General features: G+C 45.5%; 1 protein-coding gene across 1 annotated transcript in view; it reads right to left on the reverse strand.

Annotated features, from left to right (window-relative positions):
* Window positions 1-5,168: 5,168 nt before the first annotated feature.
* LOC147009815 (N-acetylneuraminate-9-phosphate synthase-like) overlaps window positions 5,169-15,699 on the reverse strand; it is a 39,154-nt gene continuing 28,623 nt past the window's right edge. Inside the window, exons 4-7 of the mRNA XM_085861385.1 lie at window positions 7,715-7,869; window positions 6,872-6,967; window positions 6,509-6,679; window positions 5,169-6,049 (exon numbers count right to left, since the gene is read on the reverse strand). Coding sequence (XP_085717511.1) covers window positions 5,852-6,049; window positions 6,509-6,679; window positions 6,872-6,967; window positions 7,715-7,869 — 620 coding nt within the window. The 3' untranslated portion in view covers window positions 5,169-5,851. The remainder of the gene's footprint in view (window positions 6,050-6,508; window positions 6,680-6,871; window positions 6,968-7,714; window positions 7,870-15,699) is intronic.

A 15,699-nucleotide genomic window follows, 5' to 3' on the forward strand; every position in this document is an offset into this window, starting at 1 on the left:
GTGAGTAGCTCCCGGCGTTGTTCCGAGAGGGTCATGACTGAATTGTCCATCTGGTGGGCGACGTGCCGCGATTCGAGTTACGTGGCCGATCGCACGCCGGCAGGCGCGAATTCGCAACAATGTATAGGGTGTCCCAAAAAAATATACAACTTTAAAAATGCTTCGTTTGATCCTAAAAAAGCAGTAATTTTGTCAGTAATGCTTCATTTCTTGTTGCAGAGATCCTGAAGTTTATTGTGATACCAAGCAAGCGCCAGAAAAATGCCAAGACTGACCGTACAACAACAGACGAAAATTGTTTCACTTTGGCACCAGACGAAAAGTGTCATTGAGGTGCAACGTCTTTACTCGAGACATTTCGGTATCCACTTGCTCCATGCACCAAACCTTCGGACAATAACGTGCACCATCGCAAAGTTTACAAATGTGGGAACCATCTGTGACCTTCACAAGGGTCACAGTGGTTGGAAGAGGACAGGTCGTAATGAAGAAAATGTGGAAATGGTGAGACAGGCGGTCGTTCAGAGTCCAAAAAAATCGATTTGACAACTTTCTGCCGAGACAAACATTCATAAGAGCACCGTTCAGAGGATCCTTAGCCAAGACATTCATGCCTTTCCATACAAAATTCAAACGGAAACGGTGCTTACTGATCAACAGAAATGCAAACGACTAGACTTTGCAAATTGGTTCTCAGGAAAGTTGGAGGAAGATGCAGACTTCCTCAAAGAACTTCACATGACGGACGAATGCCATGCTCACTCGTCTGGAGAGGTAAACAAGCAAAACTTTCGGTACTGGGGAGCTGAAAATCCTGGTAATGCATCAACTGAACCGGTGCCTCGATCTGTTCTCAGTCACCATGTGGGTGGTGGTTGGTTGGTATGGGATAATTTGTCCATACTTCTTTGAAGATGACCAGGGATGAACTTGCACAGTAAACCAGAGGAACTATCGCGAAATGATTCAGGAATTCTATCTGCCTGAGCTACGTACTCAGGCCCGTAGGAGAAACAACCTGATCCAGATGAGAACCCAGTGGTTCCAGCAGGATGGGGCACCGCCCCATACAGCCAGGGAAACAAGGCGTTTTCTCAACCAACATTTTGAAGGCCGCTTTATCTCCCTCTGCGAAGACGTTGAGTGGCCAACGTATTCCCCTGACCTTACTCCTCCAGACTTCTTCTTGTGGGGGTATCTCAAGGACAGGATCTATGGAAACCCTTGGCCTCAGACTCTTGTTCAGCTGAAGGAAAACATCCACCGAGAAATCCAGAACATTCCTCAGGAAACGTTTCCCAAAGTGATGGAGAACATGACACGCGTTTGCAGGCAGTGATCGGACGACGTGGAGCCTACGTCGAACATGTGGTCGAAAAGAAAACGACAATTCTATACCAAAATTTAAATTTTGGTGGCAATTTTGACATTGGTACAATAAACTTCAACCTTTCAGCTTTCTATCCAGCCATATATCTTTAAAAAATATATATGTTATGACCATCCTCTTTGCAGATGAAAAGTTGTATATTTTTTTGGACACCCTGTAATTACCTAAACTCCTTACGTTAAATCTTATCGTCTCATGTGATGCTCTTTTTTTTCACCACAGCACAATTATATTGCAACAACAGTTCACCATTATCATCAACAGCATGGGCTGAGATTGGAGAGATAAAAAAAATCTTTGCAAGCTCATATTAAGGTCCTATTCTTTTAACTCCACAATGAGAAATGTCGATGAACTTTTTCAGCAGTACAATTTCAGCTGTTGACTCAGATCAGATATTCTTCTTTCTCTGCCTTTGTTTGGATGACCTTTAGAAAGGTAAGTCTGACCTGGAACTGCTCTGTAGTCGTGAAACACCAGATGCAAAGTATTCCCTGGAAGAGACTTCAGGTAGTTTACAATGCAAACTGCCCATGAAAAGAAAGTTTGTGGTTCTAGACCTGTGATGGGGATTATCCGAACAACTCTCATTGCGTCGACGACACAACATTGTATATCCTCTGGAGGCTTGGACATCGCCGGTTGTGGTGATAGTTTTTGCAAGTTGTTTCGGAAGAGGGATTTCGAAGAAGCTCTACCGGTACATTGCTCATTGCAAATAGCCCAGGGTTTATTGGTCATGGGCCATTCCATTATTGACCTCAGAATGAGCTGCTTTCTATCATATTCTGTCAATATCGCAGCAAAAGACTTTCCTTCGTCCTCATGAAAATGGGTCTCATTGCCCAATATGGGCACCTGGCCCACAATCTGAATATCTGTTTTTCAAGCAAGGCCCACTTTCATGTACACTTCATGCCCACAAATTTTACCCTAGAATCCGTCTTCAAAAAAAAGTGGACACCATTTCCCACTGAATCAGCGTTTTGAGCCCAACTATCTCCACCATTGACAGTGCAGGACTCCTGTCCCCACGTTTTCCTGCACAGTGAGGTGTTTTGAATTATACAAAGTAGGGATGTCTTTGCTTCATGCACGTAACCCGTGTTATTTTTTTATTTTTTGCGAACACAGAGCTGCCAAGTGCCTTTAGAACAAGATCCCCTGTCGGGTGGGTACTCTGCTAGTTACCGATAATAAATGAAACTCCTTCAACAGGAAGTGGAGACTGTAAGCCTACAGCAACAGGTCCAAACACCAACGCAGACTCCAGGTTGCTCTTCTATAAGCCCTGAAGAGGTGCATTAACAAAGCCACCAACACCTTGCAACAGCACATTGGCACCTGTCGCTGTCTTCATGGATCGTGGCAAGATGTCCTCTCGCATCAAAGACTGAGATGCACCCATGTCTCTCAATATCTTAATAGGTTGCTGATTGGCGGTGTCACCGACAGCTGTCACCCAACCCTTTGTAATGAAAGGTTTATATTTCTCATTAATAATGTCTAGATTTGACGTCACATCCTTTTTGGGTGACACTTCAAAAGTCACTGCCCGCAAAGGGCGGTTTTGAACATTAGCAAGTGCAGTTGAAGTAACCTTTGGCTGATGATCACTTTGGTTTCTCCTTTCCAACACATGACACTCAGACATGAGGTGTCCTCTCTTCTTGCAATAATCACCTGTAAGCCTGTATGAAAACTGTGTGGTCATTTTCTGAAAACAAGATTTACCTTCTGGTGGGCAGGCTTAAAATAACCAAACTTGGCATTAGAGTTTTCTGGAGGACCTATAAAAATAAGGGTTTAGTTCCAATACCAGGGTGACTGTAACTCCCCAGGTTACCTTTGGTTGGAAACCCCGGTTTGTGGAGAGAGATATCGTGAATCAAAGTATAATCATCAGCTGTAGCTGCCGTAGTGTGGAACTCCTCTACCTTCCGTTCGTCCAAATGTGTCCCATTGTCAGAATGCACACCCTGCTTAAACTCCTCCACTGAAATCAATTGCCTTATTCTGTCAAATTCGTTCACAATTTCCTTGGAAGTACACCACCTATCAAATAAAGTCTCTTTTTCCCGAGCAAATTCCACGTAAGTTTCACCATCTTTCTTTCTCCACTGCCTTAACTTCTGTCTGGAAGCCTCTGGAACCAGTTCATCAGCTTTAAGAACTGTCTTTTCTACCTCCTCATAATATGAACACTGGTCAACAGACAACAGGTGAAGAAGAGTAAATATGTTCAGCTTTGCCTATGAAAACACTTTCCAACTGGAACAACACTCGGTAGAGCACATACCTCCGCCAGGCTGAACAGTATACATTTTTGTATCCCACTGATAGGCCGGATCTGGATTCGGACCTGGAACAAAATCGAATCGGCTTGTTCTTGTCACCTAACCAACTCACCTAGCCTCCCAGATATTTATCCATCCCTCTCGATCCGCCCCCCTCCTACACCCTCCCAACCCCCTTCACAGACCATCCACCCCCTCCCAGACCACTCCCCACCACCCACCCCCTCCCCCTTCTAAACCTTACCCACCTCCCCATCCCAGACCTTTCCCACCCCTCCCCTCTCCCCCTCAAAAACATTCCCAACCACCCCACAACACCTTCCCCTCTTAGACCCTCCAAACGACCCCCCCTTCCCATCACAGGCTTTTCCCCACCCACCCCCCAGACATTACCCTCCAAGACCCAACCAACACCCCCCCCCCAGACCTTTCCCCATCCCTCCCACCCCACTCCTAAACCTTTCCCCACCCCTCCCAGACCTTCAAACTCGGTGATTGTGGTGACACGATATTCATAAGAAGGTTTGCATGATGTAGTTTGATGCATGTGAAAGATTTTTTCAAGTTTTAAAAACTTTTTTCGTTTCCATGTGTTGTCTGTGATGCTTTTTCCATTGTTACAAATGGCGTCCCCACAAGAAAGAGTGGTGTTGTTTGGTTTATCGAGACCAAATGATGATAAATGCAATATGATGATCTTAACAAATCCCGATGATAAAACTTAAAAGAAATGTTCTTTCACTTGCATCAAACTGCTTCGTTGTATCCCATTTCATTCCTTTTTAGATCACCTGGATGGTAGTTCAGGGGAGGTATAAGCATCTTGTGGTGTCTGTCAGTCACTCAGTCAGGATGTAAACACTCGGACCTTCTTCTCCGAAACTACACACACGATTTCGATGAAACTTGACCACAACCTTCCTCACCCATGATCTATTAAAGTTTGTTCACGGCATTAAAAAAAAAAATCAGGGGTTTGCCCTCCAAAATAGGTATTTCCTTTCTTCTCCGTTACATATTTTGTGGGTCATCCATGCATGCCAGTGGTTCCCTGGTTCTACCAGGTGAGATCAGTGGCATTGCATTATTCTTTAATTACGGTTTGAATTTTTAATGGTAATTTTTGGACACCCAATATATGATTGAAACAATCAGATTCGAATCCTACTATTCATAAATACCCAAAAGTGCCGATAAATATCATACTAAGACGTTGAAGAGCGAATTGGAAAGCACATACCGATGAATTTGGGGTGATGGGAATATGGTATAATGGAATATGGTATATAATATAAGATGGGAGGAAGTAAAGTGCTCCTGTGCACGGAATCCTGGAGGGTGACGACGTGGCCTTTGGTTGAGTAAAGCTCACGATGCCACACAGCCAACAGACTAGAGCCGTACCTTGCATATCGATTAGAGGTCTCTACAGTTCCATCAGTCTGTGTGTGAATCCCTGTGAGTGGAATGGAAGCGAGACATTGCATTTTTGAAATTGTTTGTACTTTCCGTCCAGTTTGGGTTTTGACGATACAAAAACTGTTCACGAGTTTTCGGTAACAAAACGGGGCCAACCCCACGTAATGCGGGTCACATGCCAGCTTCGGATCCACGCAGAGGAAGAAATTACTCCTTGATGGGACAGCTGAGTGTGTAGAGAAAAAAGGTTGGCATAAAGATTACGCCGCCGGTACCAAGAGTACTCTGGGAAGTGGTGTCTCTTCCCCCAATCTCGGCGGTTGTGTTTGTGTGCAAAGTCAAGTCTGGTGTTGTCTCATGTATGTGATTTGTAACAGCTCCTCCACGAGCCTTAGAGCCTGTAAAAAATAAAAAAATATATATATAAAAAAATGGGATGAATATCAATGCACAAAAGATCCAGCCATTTCATGTCACATAATATTTTGAAAAATGATTTTTGTTTTTGTCAAAGTAGTGCAAATATTATGTAAAAAGTTTTCAATCAAAATCTGAACCATTAACATAGTTCATTTTACTAAAAAGTATTTCCAGTCGTTATTTCCAACAAAAAGAATGCAAAGAAAAATATTACCGACAAAAATGTGAAAGAAAGGCATCAAAACCCAAAAATCAGGAAATCAGGCACCACGGTTGCTTTCCCTCTCAACAGCAAAAGCCCATTTCGTGTGAGTGACGGGTAAAACTAACAATGTGCAGGTTCCAATGCATCTGCAGTCATTGTGTCGTCCTCGCCGATGTCCCGCAAAACTCTCCGCCCTGGAAGATTGAAAATCTCTTCTGGGGGTATACCCTTTGGGTCGGCCACCTTCACCGTGAGCATCTCCAGGGTGAGTTTTGCTCCAACCTTGATCGCCTGACGGGCCACCACCGATTTTGCGAGCTTTCGGAACAAAGGGAGAGAAAATGGTTCTGAGGAATAAAATACAATCATGTGAACAATTGTTCCTGACCACAAACATTTCATCAAAATTGCATTGCTCAACCCATGCAGCCAAAATTGCTTTAGTTAGAACTATAGTAAATGAGAGTTGTACTCTCATATACTATAGTTGGTAACAGGTCCTACTACAGTAGTCTGCAGAGAATTACTGCAGGAATGGAATGGAATTTTTTTGCCTGAGCAATCCATTGTAACTATGATGGTTATACGAAACCGAGGATCATCGTGAATGGGTTACATCATCCATTAGATGCTACAAGAGGGGTTAATTGATCTTTTGGGCTGGCAGGGTGGCCTTGAGGTATGCATACTCGCCTCCCTCCACCCTCAGAACTCCTTGTTATACACCATTTCCATGCTGTGTGAGGCAAAGTCTACGGCAAGTTCAGCATTTCCAACCTTTGCAGCGCAGGTTTGCTCACAGGGAAGTCTCCGTTTCTCTGGGGAGCCGAGAGCAAGCTCCACACAGCGCACGGATCGCACCAGCTCGGCCAATTCATTCGGCTCCAATGAGGCCGCATGGTCGCTGCCTTTCCAGGTCTTGTCCAGCGTCACGTGACGCTCAAGAACCTGAAAAACATGCTTTGCCATTAGTATGAGTGTCATTATTCAGACACAGACCAAGTCTCATTCATTATGTAAGAAACTCACAGTTATTCGCATTTATCGAATGCTCACGATGAGCTTGCGATGGATCCACCCAGATAAACGCATTGCATTGTCACTGATAAGCACACACTCGAACTGAACACCAACTCTAACCTTGGCTCCCAAGGTGATGGCAGCAATGCTGATGGCTATCCCAGTCTCATGGCCCGAATATCCAACAGGAATGTCTGGAAACTCGTGGCGATATGCCTATTACAACACAAGGATTAGGAAGTGGAGAATTTGGGAATATTATTAGTGGGGCAGCTTAGCATAACAATTGTGCATTTTGTGAGGAAAGGACCAAATTTGGCACAACAGTAGCCTATCATATTATGAACAGATTTGGATATTGGGCCATCTCAAATTCAGCCGCTTATGGCTGCGGCAACCATTTTCCACTGCCATCAAAAATTTGCGATGGCCCAATATCCAAATCTGTTCATAATATGATAGGCTACTAGTGTGCCAAATTTGGTGCTTTCCTCAGGAAATGAACAATTGTTATGCTATATTTAGCTAAGTTGCCCCACTATATGATGTCATTGCAATTTTAAAAAACAAATCATATTATATCATCACTGGAATAACAAAGCTGCCATCTGTCATAACTACAAAAAGCACTTATTAGCATTGCACAGCACTAAGCCATTTAAAGCTAAGATCTTCTAAACCCTAAAAACAGAAATTTCCTCTAAATTTTGCTATGCAAAGCAAAACTGGCTCAAAGGAGAACCTCAGCAGAAACTCAAATGAGCACCTCTCAGAAATTAGTTATCAGGGCGATGGAATACATTTCGTATAAGTATTTGAGGCTCATGGAGGAACGAAACAACAAAGGGCAGCAGACAGGGAAAGTAGAAGAAGTGCTGGAGGAGGTGAAAGGAAAACAATTCATGGTATAACTTTCGTCGAGTTAAAAACATTTCGAGTCAAAACAATGCATATATCCCTTACGTTGATGACGCGGAGGTTTACGTCGGTCGGGTCCAGGGGGTAGGTGCTGGTGCACTGCAAGAAGCAGAATCTGGAGTTGAGGTGTTTCACCAGATTGTACACCTTGTGCATCGTGTCCATGTTTTGCATGCCGCTTGAGATCACCATAGGACGGCCTGTGGTTACACATGTTGCGTATAACTACAGAAACTACTACTCCATGTCATTCTGGTTCATTTCCGCACTCATCATAGGCATCCATTTTGTACTGTTTAGGTGATAGAAAATATTTTACTTTTTCTGATATATGCCATTTATGGCTGCAGGCCAGCAATAAAGTGCAGTCAGAAGATTAAATATGCAAGATGTACTGTATATCCAAGGAAATATTGCCTCAAAGGTTCATTACATGAAGCCATGTACAAAATTGCCAAAGCAGGAGAGATCAGTAAAGGCCTTAATGAGGTCAGATGTTCAGCGTTTCCTGGGATTACAGGTTTCCTGGGTCAAAACTAAGATCCAGGCTTTCAATGACATATTGAATGCTGCTGTCCTGTCTGTGCCTGTTTGTGGTGAGGATGTTGAGGTCGTGGAGAGATTCACTTACCTTGGCAATGATATTCATGTCTCTGCTGGCTGTGAGTCAGAGGTCAATAGACGTCTGGGTCGGGCCTGGGGAGTCATGGATTCACTGGATCATGGGGTGGGGCGCTGCCAGTACCTGTGCGGGAGGACGAAAGTCCGAGTCTTCAGGTCCTTGGTGCTTCCAGTCTTGCTCGATGGATGTGAGACTTGGACTCTGACCAAGGATCTGAGACAGAGACTTAATTCCTTTGGTATCAGGTCTCTTTGGAGAATCCTTGGCTATCGCTGGTCGGACTTTGTGTCCAACGAGCGGTTGCTGAGAGAGACTCAAATGAGATTTGTTACCTGCATAGTCCGTGAGCGTCAGCTGCGGCTGTATGGACATGTGGCTCGTTTTCCTGACGCTGATCCTGCTCACCAGATTCTCTCAGTGAGGGAGTCTCGTGAGTGGAGGAGGCCAATGGGCCAACCACGTGCCTCGTGGTTGCAGCAGGTTGATCGGCATCTCAAGGAGATGAGGATGGGCCAGGCATCTGCCTGGGGGATGGCCAGACGGAGGCTAATGGAGTAACAGCAGAAAGTGGACGCAGTGACGCGCTGCTCTGGCGCATGCTCCCATACCTGACCTGACCTGATGTTCAGCATTAGTCCAATTAAGAAATCACAAATTCGGCCACGGTCCCAAAAATTCGCTAAATATCCCATCAATTGGTTAACGACCAAAATTAATTATGGAACTGTGTTCCAGGAAACTTGTGTCACGGCACTCACCCACCTGTCCATCTGTCAGGTCTGACCGGTTATCATTCTATTGACACTAAACGTTTCTTGGATGATGTGGTGGGGTTTGTGGATTTAGTGAAGAAGAGATTAACTGACAGTGGGCAGGACTTATTCGAATCCCAAGTGTAGAATTTCAAATGGAAAAAATATATATATTGATCAGCTTCCATTTTGACCTGATTAACTAACTTTAAAGATCTATCAATGCTGACCTCAAAATTCATGATGCGAGTCATCGTGGCATGGAAAAAGGAATGGCTAGACAATGTATCTTAATGAGAATGAAATTTATGATGATCTTTGGGCAAAGGCATGTGCGAAAGAAAGGAGGAAGATGGTGGAGAGGGAGGTGAGAAGAAATGAGGAAGAGAGGAGATGTATGAAGGGATTTGGACAGGCACAGGAAGGTGCTTGGACTCGGTGGGAGGGTGTGCAGGTGAGGACATTGAAATGGAGCCAATGCTGTTGAATTTCCTGTAGCGGGAAACATATGATGTGTTTCCATCACCAGCAAACTTGAGGGTGTGGGGTTGTTGCAGTAGGAGAGCTGCTCTTGGTGTGGAGGTCGGGGAACGATGCAGCATGCAGAGTGTACTCAGTAGTACTGACAGTAGGAAGATATAGATGGCGGCACAATCAAGTGCTGGCGGTGGTAGTGGAGATGGTGCAACAAGAGGTGATGAGATCGAGAAAGAGGGGAGTGGAGAAGGAGGAGGAGGCCCATGAGAGAGAGGTGTTGTTTGTGAAAGAGGGTCAGGCAGTAAGAGGTGGAAGGAGGAGGTGGAAGGCAAGAGGTCTGCCAAATGCATGCGATTAGCAGGTGGTGGCAGACCTGCAACCTCTGTTGTTGTCTCTCTGTCAGTGCTACAGTCTCCAGACCGTAAAGGTAGGCCAGCTTTACACATGACATCAGAACCTTCCCTTTCAATTGAGTGGGCTGAGAGAGCTTCCCTGCCTCAAACCGATGTTCAGGCTGAACTTCTCAGACATCCCAGGACCAACTAAAACTCTTCCCTTAATTCCCTTGTAATTCCTTCCACCAACATAACTTCTGCTTCCAGCACTCTCGTCCATCTCAGTGCTGCCATCACCATCTCTCTTGAGACAGTGTCATCGGCCTTCTCCAGGTCCACAAATCCCAATGCCATTTCACCTTGCACCTCCAACCTCTTCTCAACCAGCTCTCTCAGTGTGAAGATCCCATTCATCATCCCTTACCATTTTTGAACCCCTGCTGCTCTTCTCCGATCTCCACACTCTTCCTTATCACCCCATCCAGAATCTTCTCCAGCACCTTCATGCCATGGCTCAGGAGTGTCATGCCCCTGTACTTCCACAGATCTTGAACATCACCCTTCCTCTTCCATATCAGCACGAATAACCCTGTCCTCCAATCCTGCGGATTTGAACCCTCTCTCATACATACATTCAGCAGCCTTTTCATCCAACGGACTCAAACTTCTCCTGCTGCAATTATCATCTCTGTACACAGCTCATCAATGCCTGGCACTCTTCCCTACTTCATCTTCTTCAATGCCGTCTGCACTTCCTGCTCTGTTATCTCCACTAAATCCATTTTCCCCTCTAGAGCTTCCCTGCCTCAAACCGATCGTCAAACATGGTCACTCCAGCTCGCCGTTGTTTCCTTCCTTGTTCAACAGCTCTTTGAAATACCTTCAATATTGCCCCACTCTCTGTCACCAACCACCCACCACCATCTTTAATCACCATCCCACCCCCCTTTCATGTCCTTACCATCCTCATCCCTGTCTCAAGCCAATTTATATATCACCTTCCTCCCATCATCCTTTTCCAACTTGTTATACACCTCCTCTTACATATAATTCCTCACCTAGTCCACAGCTCTTCTTGCTGCTTTCTTCTTCTGTCCATCAGGTCAGGTATGGGAGCATGCGCCGAAGCAGCGCATCGCTGCGTCCACTTTCCGTCCATACAAGTGCTGAAAAGTGTGGGGGCCAACACACACCCCTGACGAACTCCAGTAACAACTGGAAATAAGTCAGAGATGGTACCACCACATCTCAAATCCAAAGAGGGTGATACTCCAGGGGCCTCCGTCTGGCCATCCGCCAGGCAGATGCCTGGCCCATCCCCATTTCCTTGAGATGCCGATCAACCTGCTGCAACAACGAGGCACGTGGTCAGCCCATTGGCCTCCTCCACTCATGAGACTCCCTCGCTGAGGGAATCTGGTGAGCAGGATCAGCGTCAGGAAAACGAGCCACATGTCCATACAGCTGCAGCTGACACTCACAGACTATACAGGTAACAAATCTTATTTGAGTTTCTCTCAGCAACCGCTCATTGGACACGAAGTCCGACCAGCGATAGCCAAGGATTCTCTGAAGAGACCTGGTACCAAAGGAATTAAGTCTCCATCTCAGATCCTTGGTCAGAGTCCAAGTCTCACACCGATAGAGCAAGACTGGAAGCACCAAGGACCTGAAGACTCGGACTTTCGTCCTCCCGCACAGGTACCGGCAGCGTCACACCCCATTATCCAGTGAATCCATGACTCCCCAGGCCCGACCCAGACGCCTATTGACCTCTGACTCAAAGCCAGCAGAGACATGAATATCACTGCCAAGGTAAGTGAATCTCTCCGTGACCTCAACATCCTCACCACAAACAGGCACAGACAGGACAACAGTATTCAAGATGTCATTGAAAGCCTGGATCTTAGTTTTGACCCAGGAAACCCGTAATGCCAGTGGCTCCGACTCCTCATTCAGCACCTCGCGGGCCCCCAAAGGATGTCTAAAGGCTCCGCAAAGATGACTGCATCATCTGCGAAATCAAGGTCAGAGATCTTGACATTCCCAAGCGATGCACCGCAGCTTGATCTCTCCGACATCCTCCCTAGAATCCAGTCCATACAAGTGCTGAAAAGTGTGGGGGCAAGTACACATCCCTGACGAACTCCAGTAACAACTGGAAATAAGTCAGAGATGGTACCACCACACTTCACAGCACTCTCAGTACCAGAGTAGAGTTCAGACATCAGATTGATCAGTTTTGGTGGCACCCCACCAATAGAATACCAAGATAGACCAAGAAAATAGATCAGAATACCAAGAATCCTCCAGAGGACATCCCGATTGACTGAATCAAACGCTTTACAGAGATCAACATAAGCTGCAAGCATCCCCTGCCGAAACCCTCATCTGCATTCGGTGAGGACCCGAAAAGCAAAGATACGGTCAATCGTTAACCTCTTTGGTGTTTCGCAGGTGCAGCAACCACACATCAGGCTGCCTCCCAATATCCTTGATCTTTTCTATATTTTACAAACCTCCTTCTTTTCACCAACTATCTTCACTACCTCCCCAGTCCACCATACCTGTTTTCTATCCCTAGATGATGCACCCTTTCCTGACGTCCCTCCACCCCAAACTTCTGCAATTCCCCTAAATGTTTCTCCTTACTTATTTCACTCCTACTCCAAACCTTACACTTGTTTGTTAAGTTGATCATAACTGGCCCTCTTTCTCTCCTTGTACTCTATGACGACATTTCCCCTCCACTTCGCCCCCCCCCCTAATAATCTTCCGACCCATGCTCTTAACCTCCCTCCTTTTCTCAATATGTACCACAATCATCACAGGCTTATGCTGGGTGGTAACATGCTTTCCCACCACTGCCTTACCATCCTTAACCCTCCACAACTGTGACTTCCTTACCACCACCATATTCAGTTGAGGTCCATGATGTCCACTCCTATAGGTAATGTGGCTCTCTTGCTTTTGAAAGAATGAACCAGCTTTGGTCATCCCATTCCTTGCCCCAAGCTCCACCAGCTCTTGACCCTCTCTACTCCTCATTCCCCAACCAAATTTTCCAAAACATTCCTCTTCACTTGGCTCAGCTACTCTCATGTGTGTTAAAGTCCCCCGCAATGCACAGCATCACATCCAGTGCATCCCTGAATACATGTTTGTCCACCCCAGTCCTTCCATTTTGTGGCAATTATACCGACATAACACAAACTATTTGCGTCTGTATCACCACCCATGCCACAACTATCCGTAACTCCCATCTTTCCAATCTGACCACCTGCTTGCCGATCTCTTCTGATAGCATAATTACCGCGCCATTACTCCTTCCATCCCCAACATGTGCAACAGCTTGTGTCATCCTACCAACCTCATCACACTGTCTCCTTTCCATCTGGTCTCCTGCACACACAACACTTCCAACCTCCTGCATCCAACCTCTGCATCATCTCCACCACTTAGACTCCTCTCCCCCCATTGATCCCACATTCAAACTACCTAGCCTGGCCTTGCTTTTCTCTCTTTATATATCTCTGCCCACCCGGCAGAGCTGGTGCCACCTATATGAGTTTGGGAATTTCAGGTCATCAATCAGCAGTGCTGCCCGGGCTGACCTGCTGGACCTACTACCTCGCTTGTTATCATTAGCCTGTGTGTGCATGCACCACTCACTTACCCTCTCCCCCCTGCACACCCCTCTCCCTCCACACTCGACTCCTCTCCCCCATCCCACTCGACTCCTCTCCCCCACCCCACTCACTCACTCTTCTTTTCTTGCCCCACCCCATACCCATCCCTGTCCTTATGTCCCGCTCTCTCCCTCTCCTTAATACATTCAATTTGTATTTATTCAACTTACAAGTAAATGCTTTTCACAAAAATCACAGTTCAAAAATAACTCAGTTAAATGTCACACTCGCAGAATTTACGCTGTCCTCGACTCCCACAGTTGGACCTCTTTGACTCCACAGGCACAAACATCAACTGCCGCTCAAACAGCCAACCCACACCACTGTACAGTGGGCAGAAGCTAATCCACGAGCACAAAGATCAACCACCGCTTGAACGGCTTATCCACTCCCCCATATGGCAGGCCGAAGCAAGTCCACTGGCACGAAGATGAACCACCGCTCAAACAACTGATACATTCCCCGTACAGTGGGCCAAAGCAAATCCACAGCCACAAAGATCAACTGCAGCTCAAACAGCCACTCCACCACAATATATAATAGACTACCAGGGTACCCATCACTGACAGGTTCATCAACGTCTCGCCTTAAATGAGCAACATCTCACCTCAAATGAGTGTGTATTGGTAGAAACGGGAATTCATTGTAAATATTCAGTGTACAGATATCGCAGTAGGTTGAGCCAGTAACCTAGGCAACCTCGTTCCATTCCACCAGCGAAGATTTCCAATCCATGCGTGTTGTACCTCCGAAGTACTGCTTGGGAGTGAGGGTGATATTATGAAAGCTTGGCTGGGAAACAAATGTTGGCACGTTTTGGGCCTACCGCCTGATGGAAGATCACCAAAGTTATTTCCATGCCAACAGACCACCTACAGGTACCTTATCCCTCTCCACGTTGCTTCTTCAGTCCACCAACCTGCCCCCTCTCTCGATACTCTCCATAGCTTTGCTTTTGGCAATCTCCATTCTTTTGTATTTTGCACAGTATTTTATTCTGGTTTCCCATTCGATGATCCATAGATCAATAGTTTCAGTTTCACTTTTCAACATCAGTTTCACTTTGGGATATCAGTTTCGATTTGTCATTGCAACTTGTGATGCGACGCAAATGGTGCACAAAAAAGGTCGTCAAAAACAATTTTCAGGGGAATTTTTTCCGGTTTTCTCAGGGGTGTTGAGGGATATAGAGTAGCTTAAGGGAAAAAGAGGTCTAACGTGTTTAAATGGTCTAAGGGGTCTGTGGGTCTTAAATATGTCTAAATGTCTAAAGGGGTCTAAGGGCAAAAGAGCAAAGAGGGTCAGAAGTGTCCAAAGGGTTTGAACTTGTTGAAAGGGATGAAGAATGTCTATACATTTGAAAAGGGTCTAAATGGGCGTGAAGGGGTCTAAAAGGTCTTAACAGGGTCTAAATGGCTATTAAAGGGTCTATAAAGAGTGTGAAGGGTCTAAAGGGTTCTACAGGCCATACAGGGTGGACAGTAGTGAAGCTGTAGAAAATAAATTTCCTCATGTTCGTAAATAAATTAACTCTGGAGTGCAAAACGGCAATAATGGGCCAAAATGACCTCATAAGGACTGTTTAAAATGGCTATTTCGGTGAATCATGGTTAAAAATCTGATCATATAAAGTGTCGGCTTGAATTAGCTTTGGGAGCACAGAGCAGTAAGGTCACAAACGAAAAAACATTTCGGTTTTATACATTATAGAGATGGACAACCAATTTTACTGCTGCAGCCTTTTCTTCCTCATCCAAGGGAAGTGGCACCACTTTTTTCTTTTCTTCTTTTCTTCCATCGACCAGTTTACAGTGAGATCTCTCGGCAAAGTCCTGACTAATAGAGAAATGCTCAATCAGAACCTCAGTCGAGGTTATGGGAAAGCTCACCCAGAAACATCCAAGAAAATCCTTTTACAGCTCGTCTTAATATGCAATGAAAAAGGTTGTCACAATAATGGTTCTGGAAACACCCCCGCCCCCACAACCCCCTGTAAGTGTAAAACTCAATAACGTTTGGACATACACCCAATCCCACCCAACTCCAAGCCCCAACTGCCACACGTAAGGTACATATTTTTTGAATTGCCCCTTAGATTAAAATTATTATTCTTGCACATGACAGCTTGGCTGCTGGGTAGCCATCATTTTGTTGA

The sequence above is a fragment of the Eptatretus burgeri genome, chromosome 17 (genome assembly GCF_056783735.1).
Source record: "Eptatretus burgeri isolate ZD-2024b chromosome 17, Ebu_testis_v1, whole genome shotgun sequence".
NCBI classification, from domain to species: domain Eukaryota; kingdom Metazoa; phylum Chordata; class Myxini; order Myxiniformes; family Myxinidae; genus Eptatretus; species Eptatretus burgeri.